Here is a 22,582-nt window from a genome sequence, read left to right on the forward strand (position 1 = left end):
TTAGTAACAACAACTAGTGCATATAGAACACCAGCTATTGTATTCAACATAGTGCTTGTTATCAATCTTCATTGCTGATGGTATTCTTAACTCATTGTTGATGGTATGCTCTGTTGGTTCACTTGAACGAGGCTACAAGAAAACCTAAGGATTTGATCATTTGAGTAGCTGGGGGCATAGCCATCCTTCAAGTTTTATACAGAAGAGAAAACAAAGGGATAGCACAGGCAGGTTCAACTGGGAATAGAATCATCATTGAGGGGTTCTACTCGGGAAGGGCGGGTTCATCCTTCAAATCATGTGGTAGGGGGCCTGGCTCGTGGGTTCCATGTTCCATCTGGGCAACCTATCAGATGGGGATGTGGCATTTATTGATGGTCCATTGAATTGGTTTTACACCAAGACACCTTGTTCAATCCCTTTCAAGGTAAGGATGATGTTTTTCCTTACCATGTTTGACTGAAAGTCCTGTGGCGGATCCAATTAATCCCAGGGTCAAAAGGTATTTTTTAGTCCAAGCCGGGTCCCGACATTGGACAAGTTACCAATCCGATGTGTGGACGCCCCTGCGGTGAGCGCTGGCCGGTAGAGGAAGGGACCTCTTTCGGCCAAGGACATGAATGGGATGACTCAACGGTCATTTCCCCTTCCTAGAGCGAATGGTGTGACGGGTCGGGGAGACAGAGGGTGGTGAGGTTGCCCGCATATCTCTAAATCTTAGGCGGCTGGACCGATCAGCCGGATTGTCCGTCCTTCTGTTCGCTTCGCCATGTCGAAGAGGTAACCCGACACATTCCCCAACGTCCGAAGTTCCGATTGTTCTTTATGACTTCGCAACTGTTATCGCTTCGTGATTCTTGTTTCAGTCATTCTGCCGCCTTGATATTGTTCACCTTCCGAAAGGTCAATATGTCATTTTGTTTTGGCATCTCTCTTGCATGTGATTGGTTTATGATAAGAGTATTCTTTCCTTCTTTGAAATTTTCAAGGTTGGGTGTATAGTTAAAATTTTGCCTTCATTTCAGGCGGCTTGATTTTGATTTCTCTTGATTTCTTCTGTTGCGGATTCTTGTGGTTTCTTTTTTTGCTGTAGTGGTTGAGTCTTTTGACAGAGTTTTCCACCCTCCCTGGCTCCTTGATTCTGGTGATAATTGAAAGAACTGTGTTTTGGGGTTGCCTCTTTCTTTCTTTTCATGTGTTTTACTTTTAGGCAGGGGGGGTGCTTTGGTGGTTCAGTTTCTTGTACGATGGTTAAATTTCTTGTTGTATAACAATTTCAATGGTAATAGAAATGTCAAAGTGATCGCTTAGGCACTTAGCCCATAAAAGAAAAGGGAAAGGATACTAGACTGGGAAATCATGGAAATTGCTATTCAATATCCTTGCTTTTGTCATTTTAGTTCCAGTGTTCATGTTGAGGCTCGAATACGTGAGAGCTGCCTAACAAAAATGTCAAATTCTTCCTTGTTGAATGCTAAATGCATGTAGTGGGAGACCAATAATCACAACATGATGGTATTAAAGGTCGTACCTTTTTGTGGTGGCTCTTTAGTTATCCTGTAAGGGAACATACGACCTGGTTTGTGTTGTGAAGACTATTTGCTGCAGTTTCAAGATATCCTCCGTATTATTGTTAGGTGAAGCCATAGATTCCTGAGGCTTATCATCTTGCAATTGGGTGACTTGAAAGAGCTCATTTTTATTTAGCTTTATATAAAAAATTTCTTATTTTTTGCGCTCATATTACCGATTATATGTCTTAGCTCTTAAACATGCCATTCAAATTGTGACAAGAGGTAATCACAAAAATCAGACATAATTCCAAAATGCCTAAAAGAAGTTACGTGCTATTGCTGGTTAAATAAGTGACTTGAAAGAGCTCATTTTTATTTAGCTTTATATAAAATATTTCTTATTTTTTGCGCTCATATTACCGATTATATGTCTTAGCTCTTAAACATGCCATTCAAATTGTGACAAGAGGTAATCACAAAAATCAGACATAATTCCAAAATGCCTAAAAGAAGTTACGTGCTATTGCTGGTTAAATAAGTGACTTGCACATCTAAATAAGGTTGATTGGAGTGTGATTCCTTCTGATTTTACTGGCTTTGTAACCTCAAAAGTTGTAGTTGGATGGAATTTCCTGTTTTTTACTGGTCATTTTTTTCATAAAGGTTATTGCTTGGCATGTGTTTGAATAATTGACTTTACGACGATTATTTCTTGGGATTCTATCTGCTGAACTAGTAAAATAATTTACACTGCTTGATGTTTAGGACCTGTAATAAACCATGTATGGAGGCATAATAAGGTTATAGGTACTGCCATATCAAGGACTCATTAACACTCACCGGATGATGCCAATCATGTTGATTCCAGTTTTCCACCTGGAAGTTACTGTACTTTCTTCTTTCTTCGTTATCTTCCATGACCAGATTGCTTTTTATTTCAGAATCCTCTGCAAGTATTTTGCACATGGGGCTTGCTTGAAGGGAGAGCACTGTGAATTTTCTCATGATTGGAAGGATCAAGCAAACAATGTGTGTTCAAAGTTTTTGAAATTACTTTGTTCGGTGCCGTGAAAAGCAATTAGTTGCTTGTTTCCTTTTTTTTTTTTTTACTTTGTTTGCTTATACATATCTTGCGTTGCACCTTACTGTAACAGGATTGGTTCTTGTTTGCAGATTTGTACCTTCTATCAGAAAGGTGTATGCTTCTATGGAAGTCGATGTCGGTATGATCATGTAAAAGCATCTCGCCTCCAGGCACAAACCCACCTACCGTCTTCAGAAACATCATCTTCAGTTTCTCCCTCATCTTTGAACTCAAGATCAAGCCCAATTGCCATTTCCGTTGGTCCCATTCAAGATGTAAAACCTCCAGCGCTAGGGCACATAACAGAGCTTTCATATCTAGAGAACCATTTTTCTCCTTCTGATGGGCATATTTGGAGCCACACTTATGAAGACCCTTTTGCTTTTAACGTGGAGCTGGATTGTAGTTCCAGTGTTGCATCTGCATCTGATCAGCCTATCTGTGCTTTTGCTGCTGCTGGAAGCTGCCCTCGTGGAGACAGTTGTCCTCATGTTCATGGGGATTTGTGTGAAATCTGTGGAAAACATTGCTTGCATCCGTATAGGCCAGAGGAGAGAGAAGAACATATTCAACAATGCCAGAGAAATAAAAAGCATCTTGAAGCCCTGCGGAGAAGTCAGGAAATAGAATGTTGTGTTTGCCTTGACCGTGTACTTTCCAAACCTACACCTGCTGAGCGCAAGTTTGGCCTTCTCTCTGAATGTGATCATCCCTTTTGCATATCATGCATCCGCAATTGGCGAAGCAATTTTGCTACTTCTGGAATGGATGTCAATTCTACATTGAGGGCTTGTCCAATATGTCGCAAACTCTCATATTTTGTCATTCCAAGTGTCATTTGGTTCTCATCAGCAGAAGAAAAGCAAGAAATAATCAATAGTTACAAGGCAAAACTCAGGTATGTCATTTTTGTCCTTTTCTTTTCTTGCATCTGTACTTTCCATTAGGTTGTTATACTTTGCTTCTTATACTTTGAAGGATGTCATTGCTCTTTGTGAAGTTGTTTTAACCATAATTATTTGATTCAAAGCGGTTTAGCTTTAATTATGCTTTTCATATTCATGATTAAAGTAGTCCATGCATTCAAATGTTTCTGAGTTCTGGTTATAGATTTACCTCATTCACCGTATACTGTGCATGTTACTAGTTGTGTTTTAGCATCTGCATTCTTCGATTGAGTTTTCCTTTTTTATATTTTTTCTGTGTAGCTTAATTTTATTTCTGTATTTTCTTCTTTGTCCCATCTTATTTTTGGAGGTCGTTTGTCAATCTTTGCAGTAACATCCATTAACTGTTAGAGATATTAAACAGCTAGCCAAGAAGTCGATAACTCACATCAATGGCTGGTCCAGTTCTAAATGTGGAGCTAAGCCCCTTTTTACTTTACATATTCCTAGTGCATCCTTCCATAAATTCAGTGAACTTTTTATTTTTCACATACAACACACAAAAATATATATATATATATATATATATATATATATATATATATATTTATATATTAGAAAAACCTAATCGTGTTGGTTTTCATCTTAGACAACCATTTTAAACTAAAAGAAGGCTTGAATCCTTTAACTTTTACCAAATTACCTACTTGTCCATTTTTCCATTCACTCGCGACTAGTAACAATCGTAGTCATAAAGAACGTTTTGGAGTTTTAAACGGCGAGGTTTTTCTCAGGTATAATACTGCAAGCTTGAAAAAAATGGAAAAAATATGGTAAATTTTTAAAAATTTCAAAAAACTAAAAACGGGAGAAAAATAAAATAAGTGAGCAACTAATAACACAAACATCAAAAGATAAGTAAATTTGCAACAAATAAAAAATAGAAAATGAAAAAAACTGTTTGGCATTAAAAAAATGAAAAAAATAAAGTGAGAAAAATTGAAAAAAATGAGAAAACAGTTAAAGTTTTAAATGACAATTTAATTTATTACGTTTTTTTTGGAAAAACACGTTTTTTGTGACTATGATTGGAAATGAAGTTGTTGTTGCTGCAATCAACTGAGATGATAAAAATCACCAAAGTTCAATTGAACTTGCCTGAGCTTGGATGACTTGTGACTTGGCTAAGTCAGACAAGCTTTGGACAAGTCTCACTGAGTTTTGGATGTTTTGTATTCACCTATTAGGTTGGCCGGTACAGATCGAGTTGATATGAGTACGCTGAGTCACCAGGTTGACTTGGTGAGCTTTTAAACTTTGGAAGGTGGCCTTTTTTTCCCCAAGTACAAAGAGTGACTCTCTAATTATCCATGCACACAACACTACTCCCTATTCTTTCAGCCAAAAAGAGTTTTGGACAACTAAGAATTTTATTGTTAGACAGTATTTCTGTTTTTCCTTTTAAACTGATAGAGGGGACATGTATGGATGGGATTAGTCGACAACAGTTCCAGCTCTGGTGTTATTTTAATATATCAAGATAATTCTTTTTTGTTTTTCTTGTTTGATTAAGTTTTCATGGGAGTGTTTTTCTTATCTGAATTCTAAAATCAAGTGATAACTTTTTCTCTCAATTCAAAAGTCATCGAATTACTTTAAGTCAAATAAAATTTTAAGCTTTTCTGTTTCCTTATCATCACAAGAATGCTGTAACTCTCATTACTGGTATGCTTTCTCTGTATTCTGCATATATTTTTCAAGAAATTTATATGATTAGAACTTTTCATTGTTCAATTAAATTTACTGGAGTGTTATTGTTTACTTTAACTGAGGAAGGAACATCTTCGTGTGGGCCTTAAATTTTACCTTCATTCTCATTATATAACTCAACAAAAGTTCTAGTTAGTTACAGGGTGTAGAGGTAGTGCACCATTTTACAGGACCTGGACATGTTATGTTCTTCTAAAATCTGCACACTATTTTACAGGACCTGGACATGTTATGTTCTTCTAAAATCTGCTTATTGACGAATTCATCCTCAAATAGTTCACTCCACTAAGAGATGATAAAGTTTTTATACAACAATATATATGTAACTATGACTATAAATCAATTGTCGTCTGGCTTTAATTGATCAGTTTCTACTGTGACAGGTCTATTGACTGCAAGTACTTTGACTTTGGTAATGGATCCTGTCCCTTTGGAACTAGTTGTTTCTACAAGGTATACTGCTTTCCTCTATTTTCCTTGTCTTTCTTGGCTTAGGTTGTAGAGATCAAGTGATTCTTCTAGATTGACCAGCTTTACATCTTTTATAATGTTGTCAGAGTTGATGGTTTGTGGTCAGTTGTACTGTATGATGCATTATGTGGAGCTCATTGTCTTATTGCAAAAATGAGTAGCTATTGTAGGCAGTTTGAGACTTTTCAAGGTTACTTTGGGTTCTAATCCTCATGTTCCTGGTTGAAAGGCTGGTTGGCATTCATCTGGCATTGGTAATATAGTTTGGGTATACTTCTCAAGTCTCATACCTGGTGCACTCCTTGTATAGCTTAGACTCTTTGATATTGCGTACTCCAAATAAAATGCACTACTTATTAAAGTAAAGAATTAGTAAGATCAAGATCATTCAAATAAGGAATAGGAATGTAGATTATGGTTCCGATTTCAGTGTACCTACTAAACTTCCGTATGGCACTTAAGAAATTTGTACCAAGATCAAGGAATTAGAAATTATGCATCATTGGTGTTTGTGATTCTACTTGTAACTTTTCTTCTCGTAGGGCATTTGTATACATACTGAACTCTACTGTGAGGGGCCAAAAAGAGGTGGTCCCATTGGTTCTAGGAGCATGTGTCGATAGGTCAAATGAATGTCTTAAAAGTACATCTAGGACATTTCTTTAGTTTCGAAAGCATATTTTGAGATAATCTATCTCATGCATCTCATGAATCAAATAGAGGATCGGGTGTTTTGTCTCAACTATCTCGAACTTCCACTCAAAACTATCACACGTCTAGGGAACAACTAGGGAGAGAGTCACGAGACACACTATCTCTTGACTGGATGTTTGAGATGGGTTATCTCATGAAACTTGTTAAAGAGGGTTTTTGCAATATTAGAAAGTTAGAGAGTAGGTTTTCAAATATTTTCTTATACTTGTTGGACTGTTTTTGTAATTTCTGTACCACCAGCCCTAATCTCTTTAACTTGAGATTAGGGTTACGTTAATGAGTATTCTTTTGGGCTCTCTTTCTCTCATCGTAACATGGTATCAGAGCCTTCTCCGGAGTCTACAGCCAAGTGAGTTCTCCGGCGACCACCTTCCTCCGGCGACCTCTTCCTCCCTCTTCTCATTGCCCATCTCTATTCCCTCTTATCACCCAATAAGGAGACGGTAAGAGAATAGAGGTTGGGTGGGTTGCGTGGAGAAGGGCCTGATCATGCCGATGTGGAAGGCGTGATCAGATCCCTAAGTGGATCTTGTGGATGTTACTGCTGCTCAGATTTTTACGTTGACCGTGAAGGGCTGAGTTAAACGTTGACGTGAGGAGCTGCTGTTTGTGGAGTCAATTTGCTTGTTATGGATGAAGTTTGACGTGAGGAGCAGGATGATCTACAGATTGTGGATGTGAAACCTCAGATCGTGTGGAGTAGAGTTGATCTGCTGATCTTGGAGGCTGTTTTAGCCTTGTTCTTGTCGTGGATGGTGCGACTGAAAGCAGAGCAGCAGCAGTCTGCTGTAATATGCAGAAATCAGCAGTAGTCTTCTGGAAGTTTGTACGTGGGCTAGCAACAGTCTTCTGGAATCAACAGTCTGCTGTAATATGCAGAAATCAGCAGCAGTCTCTCTGGTCGTGGATGCAGTTTCTGGCGTGATCAGAGTATGTTGGTCGTGTGTGATGATTAGAACTTTGTTGCAGAATTGATATGCCATATGTGAAGTCATCGGCTGTTTATGTGGAGCAAAATTGTGCTGTGCTAGGTGTGTGTGCTGTCGTATGTGAGACAAATAGAACTGGAGCTGCTACAATCATCCACTAAAAGTGGAGTAAACTGGTAACTTACCGTGATTTAGATCTAGTGATTATAGATCCCTGTTTGTTGCCCATCCTATCAATTTTTTTTTTCCTCCTGCGGTGGTGCGTGAAGATACTTTTCTCCATTGTTGCTGCTACTGCATCTTATACCTACATATATTGGGCGTCAAATTCTGTTTGGGAGTTTACTATAGGCTGGAAATCCCATCTCATATGGAAATCCCTCAAGGGCGACAAGATCTATAGTTGAGTCTTCTACTGCTCCTCTTATATCCATGTCATATTCCCTTAACTTAAATAAGGATGAATATGATCTTGTTCTTGCTCAGAGATCTGCCTCTACATTTGCCAATACTGCTGTAATAGACTCAGCCCTCTCTGTTGGTGCTCCCATTGATAATATGATGTAGATGATAGATTCTGGCGCCTCCAGGCACTGTTGTAATCAACCATAGAAGTTGTCATCATTAGTCAGATTCTTTACACCACAACATGTCGGACTGGCTGATGGCAAGTTGTCTCCTATTTTGGGCAGCGGTGATATCTACCTCCCACACTTAGGCACTATTACACATGTGCTATATGCTCATCAGTTTCCTGTTAATTTGTTATCTGTTAAGCAACTGGCTATTGACTTACAGTGTAGAGTCATTTTTTATTCTGGTTCATGTTCTTTTCAGGACTTACCAACTGGGAAGATGATTGGTGGCGGTTATGAGCATGGGGTCTCTACTTCCTGTCTATCCCAGTAGATGTTGCTGCATCTTCACTCCCTTCGAGGGGTTCTCCTTTCCAGTGGCATCTTAGACTGGGTCATCCATCAGTGTCCAAACTTCATCGCATGTTTCCAGATATCTCTACATCAAAGTCCTTCTTATGTGATACTTGCTAGTTAGGTAAGCACACACGGAGTAGCTTTCCTTCGAGTCAGAATCCTTCTAGTCAAAGTCCGTTTGATCTCCTTCGTGTGGATGTGTGGGGTCCTAGTCGTGTTCCTTCTCGCTCGCGTTTTCGATATTATCTTGTTTTAGTTGATGATTTTACCAGAGTCAGTTGGGTATTCTTGTTACGGGAAAGATCTGAAGTCATATGTATTATTCAAAAATTTGTCAAGGAAATAAAAACTCAGTTTGCCTTCCTTGTCAAAAATATTCGCACTGATAATGCTCTTGAATTCAAGTCTTTCGTTCTACTTCAATTTTATGCCAATCATGGAATTCGACCTCAATTTACTTGTCCTCACACTTCCCAACAAAATGGTGTTGCCAAACACAAACATCAACAACTCCTAAATGTGGCTCGCACCCTCGTGCTGCATTCTCACATACCTGCCTACTTTTGGGGTGATGCTATTCTTACTGCATGCTATCTCATTAACAGATTACCCTCATCAGCCATCCAAGAACGTATCCCCATTCAAATTTTATATCCAGATCAATCATTATTTCATATACCTCCCAAAGTATTTGGATGCATCTGCTTTGCTCATATTCTAGGCCCAGACAAAAACAAACTTACTGCCCAAGCTGTCAAATGTGTATTTATTGGCTATTCTGCTAATAAAAAAAGATATAAGTGCTTTGATCCCCAGACCAAGAAAGAGATTATCAGTGCGGATGTTACATTCTTTCAGTCTCGTCCTTACTTTTCCTCTTCGAGTCCTTCTACGTCTGAGATGCCTGTGTCTGTTCCTCTTCCTATTCCACCTGTGTCATTTGAGTCGATTCCTCCCTCTCAACCTATGTCCTGTGAACGTTTCCATGATCCTCCCATAGTTTACACTCGTCGTCTCGATCCCCTTCCCAACTGCCCACCATAGTTTTCTCAAGAGGTAAGTTCCACAAATAAGCCTGACTCAGGTATAAATGATGACTGCTCCACAGATGATCTCCCTATTGCTATTCGCAAGGGCAAGCGACAGTGCACACTACATCCGATTTCTAATTTTGTCTCTATTGACTATCTGAGTATAAGTTTGGTGCAGTTTGATCGAGCTATGTCTAGTCACATTATTCTGTCTTCTCACCATCAAGCCCTATTAGATTCATGGTGGAGGCAAGCCATGCAAGAGGAAATGGATGCTCTTATCTCTCGGGAGACTTGGGACTTGGTGGATCCACCGTTGCAGTGTGATGTGGTTGGCTCCAAATGGGTGTTTACCATCAAGTATCATTCTGATGACTCAGTTGAAATGTTCAAAGCACGTCTTGTCGCAAAAGGATATACACAAACTTATGGAGTTGATTTATTTGAGACCTTTTCGCTAGTGGCTCGGTTGGGCACTATTCGACTGATTATATCTCTTGCTGTCCAGCATGAATGACCTCTATTTCAGTTAGATGTGAAAAATGTCTTTCTATATGGAGATCTTTCTGAAACAGTTTATATGCAGCAACCATCGGGTTTTGAACGACAGGGGGAGTGTGCTAAGGTAGCAAACTAAAGAAGGCCATTTATGGACTTAAACAAAGTCCCCGTGCTTGGTTCCATAAGCTGACTGAGGTTTTATCTAAGTGTGGATTGATCCCAACTTGATCACTCATTGTTTGTCAAGCGAGGCACATCTGGTATAGTGATATTGATTGTATACGTTGATGATATTGTTCTCACTGGGAAAAGTAATCAAGAGATAGCTCAGACAAAGGAGTTTCTACAGAAACACTTTGTCACAAAAGACCTTGGACAACTCCATTATTTTCTTGGTATTGAGGTGGCCCGTAGTAGTAAAGAAATTGTAGTGTCTCAAAGAAAATATGTGCTTGATCTTCTGCAGGAAACAGGTTTATTGGGGGCTAAACCTGCGACACTTCCCATGAATCCCCGTGTTCATATACATGATGATGAATCAGAGCCTTTTGACGGTCACTCGCCCTGACATTAGCTTTGCTGTGAATAAGCTAAGTCAATTCATGGAAAAACCTCGAAAGGTTCATTGGGATGCTGCTCTAATGATTGTCAGATACTTGAAATCAGCCCCGAGGAAAGGGTTGGTTTAAAAAGGGAGAAGGTGTTGACATCGAAGCGTATAGTGATGCTGATTATGCAGGATCTGTAGATGACAGGAAGTCTACCACAGGTTTTGGTGTCTTTTGGGAAGTAATCTTATTTCTTGGAGGAGCAAGAAGCAGAATGTGGTAGCTTGATCTAGTGCTGAGTCAGAATATAGAGCTATGACTCAAATTGCGGCTGAAACGTCATGGGTCAGATCAGGGCTTGTAGAGTTAGGTGTTTCGGTGAATCTCCCAATGAATATGTATTGTGACAACAAGGCAGCGACCTATATTGCAAACAATCCTGTCTTTCATGAGAGGACGAAACACATTGAAGTGGATTGTCATTATGTTCGGGACCTAGTTCAAGAAGGAATTATTAGCACTATTCATGTTTCTTCGGAAGATCAGGCAGGTGATATCTTCACCAAAGCTCTTTCCATAGGCGATTTCCTGAGAGGTTGTTACAAGCTGAGCATGATTGACATATATGCTCCAGCTTGAGGGGGAGTGTTAAAGAGGGTTTTTGCAATATTAGAAAGTTAGAGAGTAGGTCTTTAAATATTTTCTTATACTTGTTGGACTGTTTTTGTAATTTCTGTACCACCAGCCCTAATCTCTTTAACTTGAGATTAGGTTTACGTTAATGAGTATTCTTTTGGGCTCTCTCTCTCTCATCGTAAAAAAAACTTATTACATAACTCAAAGGTGTCCTAAATTTAACTGGTAGTCACAATGAAAAGAGGTTGACCAGCTATGTGACAATTGCTTTACTTTAATAGAAGCAAATGAACTCTTTCTTCAAGCTCTAGTTTCTAACATGCTATCATACATGGATGCACCATTCTGGGTGCCACATCCTTGTTGCCACTATTGAGCGTGGCCTATGGGGTGTGGGTGCTGGTTGGGTGCAGCAGTCCTCACAGAAAAAGAAGAAAGAGTGAGGAGGAAGAAGGTGGAGGAGGAAAGAAAATATACATGGCTATGTTAAGGCTTTTTGTTGTTTTAAACCTCTCTTGTATTATCATTTCAAAAAGCGACTCATTTCACCAAGTTTCTTTTTCACTTTTTACCTTCTTACTTTTGATATTGTTGAAATACACGAGTTTTGTATCTCCTTATTCTAGTCAAAGTCTCTTTTCGTCCTCTTTATTCTAATGTGTTATAACTTATTTTACTGTTTAACCCTCATAGGTGAGTTATAAGTGAGGGAGTTATATACTTTATCTTGTTCGCTGTAGTTTTATTTAGGTTTACATCCTTTTCTTTTACATCCTTTTCTTTTATTCTATTTATTGTTCTTTGGAGTCCAAGGTTTGTGTTCTTTGTGGCTGCTGCTGCATACTAGCAGATTTGTTGCTACACATATTTTCTTGCGAACTTGAACTTTTAGTTGGATTTCTGTTTTGGGTTTGAAGTTCAAATATGGTATCAGAGCTTGGTAAGCGAAAATTGATTCAAATGAGTAATTTGCTTTGTCTTTTTCTGAGGTGATTGTTTATATTCCTTGTTTGGAAACTGCCTGTTTTGAAGCATAGCAGTGCTATTGGTGGAAGAGTTTTTTTTGGGTCGATTTTGGGTGAGGTTTTTGGCTTGCAAGAACTGTATTTCTTGCATGATGCATCCAACCTGGTTTTGTGCATTAGTGGGTACTACTTGGGTGTCGTGATTCTAGTCTTTGTGAGATAGTTGTCTTGTTGCTTGGAAGTTGTGCATTTACGGCTTAGCATTTGATCATCTTGCTGTAAGCTGCTGTGTTTGCTGCGGATGGATATCGTTAATTGTTGTTAGAGGACTAGTTGATTGCTGCCTATTTTAATACAGAAACTAGCTGCCTTGTGTCAGCTCTTGATTGTTGTTGGGAAGCTATTAAGTTACAGCCTTCTTTTTGGATACAGCAGTCCATTGTTTTCTTGTGAGCAGTCAACATTTATTATTTTTGGGATTGCTTTGACTGCTGAATTATTAGTATGAATAAAAAGGATATTTTACAAGTGATAGTAGTGAAGTTTGATGAGTCAAACTATTCTTACTGGGCATAATATATGAAGGCAATTTTGAAATGGCTCTGTCATTGAAAGTATGTTGATGGGTCTAGAAGAAAGCCTGAAGATGATGATGAGGACTTTGAGACAGCTTTTGGTGAATGGGATAAAAATAATTCTAAAGTAAAGTCATGGTGACTTGGAGCAATGGAACCTAATATTGCTTTAAGTGTAGTAAAATTTGAGAGTGCTACAAATATTCAAGAGTATCTTAGATTGATGTATGTGTAGTCAAGCTGGGCAAATCAGTTGGAGCAAGATTGGAGAAGTTTACGACAAGGGGATGAGTCTATTTAAGCTTTCTTTGTAAAGTTTAAACAAGTAGCAGATGATCTTGCTATGATGTTGCCTAATGTGAGGTGTGAAAAGTGTAAAAAACCTAACATGGTATTAGAGAAAATCAGAGATTCAATCTTTTTTTTAATATTCTCTCTTTTTTTCTCTTCTCTCTAATGTTTATTGTTTCCTACAAACTTCTACTCCTTTTGTCTCCTGAGTCCCTTTCTTTTTACCTTTCCTCTATTTCTGTTCACATCTGATTTTCTGATTTATGTGTACATATATTTCTGATTTCTGTATATATTTGTCCCAACCCTTACATCCGAACATGTCTAGGTTCTCTTCACCTCTCACCTTTTCACTCTGCTTTTTCTGTTTCTGTCTCAATATAATTAGTCGTCCTTCTTTCTTGCCCTAATATCAGACGTTCCTTTGTTTTCCCTCATCTTTATTAGTAGTAGTCCTTTTTTTATCTAATCTGTTTAGTCCGTCAGGCAGCCTCTATTTTGCTTAATGTTGTCTGGCTATTAACTATTGAGTAAAATCTGCTGATACAGTCTTCCCAAAGAGTTGCGGGGCGGGGGCACACGTTTTGGTTGGGGTGGGGGGGGGGTGCTTAAAAGAAAGACCAAAGGATCTTGGAAGGCAGACTTCTATTTTACTTTTGATTTCCGAGTATTGTGCACGTGTTCTTCTGTTTCTTTATTTTCTTCCCATTTCTCTTTATGCTTCGTGGGTTTACACTGTTCGCCAGTCATCTCTTCAAACTTCTTGAGTCAGCTTCTTTCTGAAAAACTTACCACTTCTAACTTCCTCACACCAAATTCTTCTATTCATTAAGAGTGAGGGTCTTCTTGGACACTTGGATGGATTAATTGCCGTTTCTCCATAATTTATCACGTAGGAAATTAAGGATGGAAGTGGGGCATGTGCTTACTATCAAGTTTCAGATCCTCAATACGAGATTTGGATGAAACATGCTCATGCAGCAGTTTCTTTTATTTTGGCTACTAAAGTTGCCTCTTTGTAGAAATGCAACAATGCATTCTTTTTGTTGTTGTTTTGTGAGTAATGGTGCAGGACCCTTTTGTTGTCTAATGCACCTAGCCTCTGGTCCATTGTTGGTATTTGAATCTAATTGGTTCCATGAGGAACGGTGGATGAATTCCAGATAAATGCTTGCAAAGGAATTGTGTGATAAGCTGGTGAAAACATATATTCTCAAATTTGGAGGCCATAATATCATATCTATGGTGCAAATTTCAACTTCTTACTGAGGGATGTTTGTCTACTATGGAGTACCTGAATCAGGTGACCAACATTTCTAAGCAGCTGGTTATTGTTGACTATGCAGTGACAGATAAAGGTGAAGTTCCCAAGACATTGAATGCATTAGGTCCATAATATCATGTAGCATCTATAAATGTGACTATAATAGTCACTAAAGAAGAATATGATAGAAAAAGGCAGTAAGGCCACTGGAAAATATATCAATCTTATTGAATGAATGCCATATGGCTGTGTAAAACAGCATACTTGTACAAGAGGCAGCCTAAGAATATATACAAGCAATAAGAGTGAAGGAGAGAAGGAAGAGAGGGCTGTTCTAGCCGTTGGAGGTTCCAACGGCTCATAAAGGAGCCGTTGGAAGTTGGAACTCCCAACGGCTAGAACAAAGGGGAAACAAAAAATAAAGAAAAAGAAAAAGAAAAGAAAAAGAAAAGGAAAAATAAAAGAAAAGAAAAAGAAAAGAAAAAATAAAAGAAAGAATAAAATACATAAAAAGAAAAATAAAATGTAAAAAATGTAGAACCTAACCTAGCTATGATATCAACAAGATATCTTATTTCCTAACACCCTCCCCTTAAACTTATGGTGCTAACACCGAAAGTTTATCTAAAAAAAAGTTGAATCTGGAAGAACATAGAGGCTTCGTGAAGAAATCAGCTAGCTGGAACTCGGAGGAGACATATGGAAGTTTGATGGTCTTTTTAAAAAATTCTTCACGAACATAGTGACAATCTATCTCTATATGCTTTGTTCGTTCATGAAATGTTTGATTCTTGGCAATGTAGATAGAACTCTTGTTGTCGCAGCACAAATCAGTAGTAGTTGTAGAAACCATGGCTCGATATTCAACTTCAGTAGAGGATAGAGAGACTTTCTGTTGTTTCTTGCACTTCCATGAGATAGTGATTCCTCTAAAAAAACACAAAAACCAGTAGTTGAGTGTTCATCATTTGGATCTCCTCTCCAATCAGCATCAGTATAAGCAATCAAGTTTAAGGGGGAAGAGGAAGACATAAATACTTCCTTATTTATTGTTCCCTTAATGTATTTAATGATACGAAGAACAACTCCCATATGAACGGTTGATGGAGCATGTTGAAATTGACTCACAGTATGAACTGCATGAGCAATGTCAGGCCGAGTGATGCTAAGATACATTAAGGAACCTACAAGCTGTCGGTAAGGAGTGAGATTGGTAAGTAGAACTTCATCAACAATCTTCATTTTGTTTCCTACTGCTTCAGGAGTTTCTGTGACCTTATCATCTGTTATGCCTGATTTAGCAATGATCTCTATAACAAACTTACAAAAAATATCCTCTAGTGGAATATGCAACTTTAATACTCAAGAAATACGTTAGAAAACCTAAATCTTTTATTTCAAAAGTTTTTTGTAACAATTTCTTACAATCTCTAATACCTTCCTTATCACTACCTGGAATGATCATGTCGTTAACATACAGTAGGAGGATTATGATACCTATGTCGTTAACATACAGTAGGAGGATTATGATACCTGCATTAGTATTCTTAACAAACAGGACAATGTTAGTTAAACATGAATGAAATCCATAATAAAAAATAACAGAGCAAAAACGGTCAAACCAAGCTTTAGGAGTTTGTTTGAGGCCATAAAACTTTCTTTAGTCTAAGAACCTTTCCTTGAGGACTGACAACCCTGGTGGTACTTTCATATAAACTTCTTTCATAAGGTCTCCATTTAAAATGACATTTTTCACGTCTATTTAGTAGATATTCCAGTTTTTAGGGTCCTAACAATAGTCATTCTAGCTACAGGAGCAAAGGTTTCCTCATAGTCGATACCATATTCTTGAGTGTAACCTTTGGCAACAAGCCTTGCTTTATATCTTTCTAGAGATCTATCACTTCTAGTCTTCACCTTGTAAACTCACTTGCATCCAATAGTCTTTTTTTCTATAGGTAAGTCTTGTATTTCTCAAGTTTGGGTTTTTCTCATGACATCTAATTCTTCTAACATGGCATTCTTCCACTCAATATATTTGGAGGCTTCATTAAAAATAGAAGGTTCAAAGTGATAGTGAATGACATTATTTTAGCTCTATGAGTTGGGGTGAAAGTTTAATATGACACAAACCTATTGGGTTGTCTTACATTTCTAGTAGTTCTTCTAAGGTTTTCTTCACTTTGTGGAGTTGGTTGGAGATCAAGTCTCATGATGTTTTCCTTCGTCAACATCTTGTTGCCGGTGATTATATCTTTCGCTACTCTATTATCATTATCATCAGTGTTACTATCAACAACATCATGCATTTCATCATCACATTGAGAGAGATACTTAAATAAAAAGGAATAATCATTGTTGTGTTGTGATTCTCCACAAGTTTTGAATCCATTTTCATCTTCACAAAACTTTTCATTTCTTGAAACTATGATCTTGTCTTTGACTGGATCATAACATTTGTAGCATTTTTGTGTTTCAGAATAACCAATGAAACCACACTCAATAACCTTTGAACTTAGTTTATCAGCCTTGTCATTAAGAACAAAACATTTGCAACAAAAAACACGAAGCATTTTGAAATCAGGTTCATATTTGAATAATTTTTCAAAAGGGGTTGTATTATTTAAAGCTTTTGAAGGCATTCTATTTATGAGATATACAGAGGCTAGAGCTGTTTCGGCCCAAAAGTTTTTAGGCACATTTTTTGCAATAAGAAGAGTTCTAGTTGTTTCAATTATGTGCCTATGTTTTCTTTTAGAAAGTCCATTTTGTTGAGGTGTTCTTGAACAAGATTTTTGATGGACTATTCCATAGTTTTCTAAATATCTTTTGAACTCATTTGAAATGTATTCGCCTTCAGAATTAGTCCTTAGAATTTTTAATTTAGCATTAAACTGTGTTTGTACTAAGTTATGAAAATTTTTGAACATGTCAAAAACCTCAGATTTGTATCTTAAGAAATATATCCAACAATATCTAGTGAAATAATCAACAAATGTCACATAATACGATAGCCCTCCCTTTGACATGATAGGAGAGGGTCCCCACACATCGGAATGAACAAGTTCGAAGGGAAAAGAGGAAAAAAAGCTTCTTTGTCCAAAAGATAAGGATTTCATTTTTCCATGTATACAATCATTACATGTGAAATTCTGTATACAAACGTCATTGGTAGGACTCATCATAGACATTTTTCTAATGTTTGGATGACCTAATCTTTGATGCCAAACATTGATATCCACATTTTTCACATAGTGACAAAACTTTTCTTTGGGGATGCATAAATTGTCCATGTAGTAAAGGTCTCCTTTTCTAAAACCTTCATCAATCAATCTTCCGGTTTGGTGATCCTGCACCAAACATTTATTTGATGAGAAAACGATGTCAAAACCAATATCTGAAATTTGAGATACAAAAAGTAAGTTAAGATTAAGTCTAGGGACATAACTAACTTTTGGAATAAAGAACTTTTGTTTTCCAAATTCTTTTTCAAAATCCCCGATTGCCTTAACATTCAAAGATATTCCATTGGCAGTAACTACATTAGATTCTTTTCTTGCTTGTTCAAAATTGGTCAAAGATGATATATTTGGTGTCATATGAAAAGATGCACCGGAATCTAAAAGCCAAGGAAACTTACCGGGAGTGTTGGAGGTAGATGCCGTTGTTGCTAGTGCTCCGGGATTTGGCTCCTTGATCATAGGTTGAAGCACCGACATGATTTGATTCAACGTTGTGGAGATTGAAGAAAGATCACATCCTTCATTTGCAACATTTGCAACCTTCCTTTGGTCAAATTGTCTATTGTTGTATTGCCATCATGTGAATATGAAGTTCCACTTCCACGGTTGTGTTGCCCTCCTTGAGGATATGAAGCTCCTCCTTTGAGAAGATTTCCTCCATAGTTTCGTGGTTGTCCTTCGTTGTTATTCAACTTTGGACAACTAGGTCTAATGTGACCCGGTTCATGACAAAAGTGGCAAACAACCTTAAATTCCCCTCTATTTTGGTTTTTAAAGTGAGGAGGTTTAAAAGATTTGATGTTGTTCTCGGGTCTAGAGGTGGCTAAAACTTTTTTTTCTTCTTGTTTGGAAATAAGAACACTATCTAATTCTTTGGATAATTTCATTCTAGTTTCTTCACCGCTTAACTTCGTAAGAAGTTCATGAATGGGTGGAGGAGAGGCTAAAGAAAGTAGGGCTGACCTAATTTGTTCAAATTCGGGTCATAGACCTTGAAGAAATTGAAAAAACCTAAATTCATCGACTTCTTCTCTTCTAATCTCATGACATTTACAATCCAATCCTAGTTTGGGAGTAAGTTGATCCAACTCATTCCATACACTAGAGATTTCCATAAAATAATCTCTAACATTATTCTCACCTTGCTTGATACTTTGGGCTTTTTGAATCAAGAGATATTTACGGGCCATATCTTTTTGGGTAAACATTCCCTTGAGATATTCTCAAACTTCACTTGCTCTTTCATAATATATGAGATTTTGGGCAATTCTAGGTTCTATACTTCTGTAAATCCATTCTTTAATTCTAGAGTTTTTGGCCTCCCAATCATCTAATTTTTTATAGTATTCATCCTTGGCATTTTATCTCTCATCTTCATTCAAGTCTTTCTCAACTCCATTTTCAATTTTGGTCAACTTGAGAGAAGGAGGGGTAGACGTACCTCTTTGAAACCTCATAAATATTTCCCTTTGATATGCATCTCCAAGCATTTTGCCCATAGAGTGTAGTTGGTTCCATCAAACTTGTACGGAGCATGATAACTTCCTCCTTCGATCGAGGCTTTGGAGTCCTCCATAAGAGCAAGATTTTAAGTAACAATCTCCAAGAGAAACAAAAAGGAAGTCCTTCTAGAAATTTCACCAAACAGTTGGTGAGCAGCAATAAGAAGGTCTTCAAGAAATGACGATCAGCAATAATGGCCTCGTCTGAAATTTTTCTTCAACAGTCCAGTAGCATAAACAACAAAAAACAGCTTCTAAAAGCTCTCCAACATGCAGCCCAATGGCTCTGATACCATATAAATGTGACTATAATAGTCACTAAAGAAGAATATGATAGAAAAATGCACTAAGGCCACTTGAAAATATATCAATCTTGTTGAATGAATGTCAAATGGCTGTGTAAACAGCATACTTGTACAAGAGGCAGCCCAATAATATATACAAGCAATAAGAGTGAAGGAGAGAAGGAAGAGAGGGCTGTTCTAGCCGTTGGAACTCCCAACGGCTCATAAAGCCATTGGAACTCCCAACGGCTCATAAAGCCGTTGGGAGTGGAAACAAAAAACAAAGAAAAAGAAAAAGAAAAAGAAAAGAAAAAGAAAAGGAAAAATAAAAGAAAAGAAAAAGAAAAGGAAAAATAAAAGAAAGAATAAAATACATAAAAAGAAAAATAAAATGTAAAAAATGTAGAACCTAACCTAGCTATGATATCAGCAAGATGTCTTATTTCCTAACAGTGTCCACCTCTCTTCTATGTTTGCTAGAGCTACCTACCTTTGAAGATCTCCAAACTAAACTTCTGTAATATGAGATAACTCTGAAAGGTTTGTCTAATGAGACAAGGGGACAGGTTTTTGCCATCATTATTTTGATGGCCAGGAGAGAGTTAACACTTTTGGTGGAGGACGAGGACATGGCAAAGGGGTTTCAGGGGGACGAGGACTACTACCTCCTCCTAATGTTTCTCCTACTTTTCCTTCTAAAAATGCAGTTACGTGCTTCTTGTGCAACAGACAAGGACATATCAAGGCTAATTGCTTGGACAATGCACAAAACAAAGGAAAAAACAAAAGAGGGGATAGTTTGTCAAGAAAGAAAGATAAAGATACCTCCTCAAAGGATCGGTAAGATAAACATATTCCTTTGGCTACCCTGTATGGGCTTGATTTAAAGTGTGATGATCAAGACATAAGGTACATTGATTTCAGGGCAGCTACACATGTTATAGGTAATGTACAGGGGCGGAGGGAGGGGGGGGGGCCGCCTAGGCCATGGCCCCACCCTGGCCAATGAAAAAAAACTTTTTACATTGAAAAAAATATTATTTTTTAATCACTCTATGTATTTTTTAGATTTAAATTCAGTTTGGCCCTACCCGGATCCAGAGGTTGGACTGTCCTGGCTCCGCCACTGGTAATGTAGATAAGTTTTTTTTATCTTGACTCCTTATTTTGGAACAGAGTATTTTCATTGGACATGGATCACACCACCCTTATCACTTACATTGGAAATGTCTCAATTCCTATGTCTATCTCCTCCTTATGCCTGTCTTATATTCTCCATGCTCTTGACGTTAAGAAAAATATCATTTTTGGTTTGAAAACTTGTTGATCATTCTAATTCTTCTGTTAAATTCATTCCTTATATATCAATAATCTTCAAATGGAAGAGACATTCACTAGAGGAGAACAATGGGGAAAGATATATGTTCTTCAAGAGGATGTCACTTCCATTTGATGTACCTTGAAGGCTTCCTCTCAGTCCTTATCGTTGAAGAATGTGAGCTTTTGGAAGAATAGGTAAACTTATTTAGCATTCTAGTCTTGGACATTCTAGTAAAGTCTTCATTGAGGGACTTGCCTCTGATGGTCTTATTTCAGCATCCAGTTTGTCTTCTTCATAGTCAAGTGATCAGCTGTGTTTGAGTTGTCTATTGTGTCAAGGTCATGTTATTCCTTTTCATTCAAGGGTCATGATATTCCTTTTCATTCAACAACTAAAAGTGTTTCAAGAATTTCTAAGGTCATTTATTCTGATGTATGGGAACCCTCTTTTGAACCTTCAAAATCTAGCACTAAATATTATGTCATTTTTGTCAACAATTTTCTCTAGTTTCACATGGATGTACTTAAGAAAAACAAACTGAAGTATTCCACATTTATCATCGTTTCCATGCTTATGTCCAAAATCTTCCTTCACTAGTACGTTCTCCTACTTCGCCGCATACGGATACACCCCCATGAGCTTTGGCAATGTTGTTGATTAATTCCATGATGGGTACTGTTTTACCCACTCCAGCTCCCTCGAATAGTTTGATTTTTCACCCATGCCGATAACATGCTAAAGATCCACCACTTTAATGCCTGTTTCAAGATTGATAATTTGGTATCTAATTGTGAAAAAGCGGGTGTGGGGTATCTACAGGGCCTAAATTATCAACAAGTTATTTTCTCTGAATATTTTTATTTTCAATGTGATGGTGGTGGTGATTTTTCTTTTCATGACTTTATTACTTATCTCCAAGATAATGGGATAAATCTTAAAGTATCTTGACAGCATATCCCTCAACAAAGTGGTGTCACAAAATAAAAAATACACACATTTATGCATGCTAGTCATCTTCTCATGAGCTTGTCTCTCTCCAGTCTACAATTTGTGTTGTAAATCGCCTACAGTTGCCCTACTTTACTTTATTTGGCACGTATCCTAACTATAATCATTTAGGAGCCTTTGACTATGTTTGTTATGCAATTTTCTCAATGAAACAAGTTTCAAGCTAGGGCCATCCATGCAGATTTGTTGGGTATGCAGATGACTATAAAGGTTATAGGTGCTATGATGCAGCTGACAAAAGTTAAATCTCCAGAAACCAATTCTGAAGGTGGAGATGTCTAACGATTCTAACCTAATTGTGCATGGAACACTATGATCGAATGCTCATTTTGGGGCTTCTTTCTACAAACAATAATGATAGCCTTGCTCATATTCTATGCCGGGACAAAAATTGAAATGGTGGGATAGACTGCAATAGTTAATGGTCACCTCAAAGCTGAAAGAAATACATTTCTTATTGCCGAAGCTGAACATGAAATCCCTCCCATGAGCCAGGAGACTTCATCTATAATTGATGATTTTCTTCATGAAAATGATTCTTCCTACATACCTTTTGTTAGGAGATCAACAGGGGTTCAACATCCCATTGAATAGATGGTTAGTTGTGAGAGTTTTGGTATGTATTTTCAGCTATTTTTACTTTCAAATTGAGAAAGAGGCTGAACCAAAATCATTTTCTCATGCAGTTGCTTCAAATAAGTGGATTTAGGCAATGAATGAAGAGATAGAGGTCATGCATCAGTGTTAAACTTGGTCTATCATTCCTCGACCTCCAAAGAAAAATGTTGTTGGCTCACGATGGGTCCTACATAAAACGTGCCTTGTTGCCAAAGGCTTTACACAAGAGTTTGACAAGATTATGATAAAACCTTTCGCCTGGTGGTGAAGATGGAAACCCTTCACATTATATTGTCATTAGTTGCCCTCTATGGAGGGAAATCAAGTTGGTTAGATGTTTAAAATGCATTTCTTCATGAGGGTCTTAAAGAAGAAGTTTACATCGAGCTACCTCTAGGAGATTTAGAAGTTGAACATGAAAGATATGTATGTCAATTGTAGAGGACCATCTGTGTTTTAAACCAAGCCTCTTGATCTTGGTCAAAATTTTCTTGT

The 22,582-nt window shown here is 37.6% G+C and overlaps 1 protein-coding gene across 4 annotated transcripts in view; it reads left to right on the top strand.

Moving 5' to 3' along the window:
* The first annotated feature begins 575 nt into the window (after positions 1-575).
* LOC116255805 (E3 ubiquitin-protein ligase makorin) overlaps positions 576-22,582 on the top strand; it is a 33,586-nt gene continuing 11,579 nt past the window's right edge. For 2 of the 4 annotated variants that reach the window (XM_031631836.2, XM_031631835.2), the window contains exons 1-4: positions 576-780; positions 2,456-2,543; positions 2,688-3,496; positions 5,639-5,708. In XM_031631836.2, the coding sequence (XP_031487696.1) occupies positions 770-780; positions 2,456-2,543; positions 2,688-3,496; positions 5,639-5,708 (978 nt within the window). In that variant the 5' untranslated portion in view covers positions 576-769. Of the gene's footprint in view, positions 904-2,455; positions 2,544-2,687; positions 3,497-5,638; positions 5,709-22,582 lie in introns of all 4 variants that reach the window. The other 2 variants (XM_031631834.2, XM_050078200.1) reach the window with 2 other exon arrangements.

Source organism: Nymphaea colorata, chromosome 6 (genome assembly GCF_008831285.2).
Source record: "Nymphaea colorata isolate Beijing-Zhang1983 chromosome 6, ASM883128v2, whole genome shotgun sequence".
NCBI classification, from domain to species: domain Eukaryota; kingdom Viridiplantae; phylum Streptophyta; class Magnoliopsida; order Nymphaeales; family Nymphaeaceae; genus Nymphaea; species Nymphaea colorata.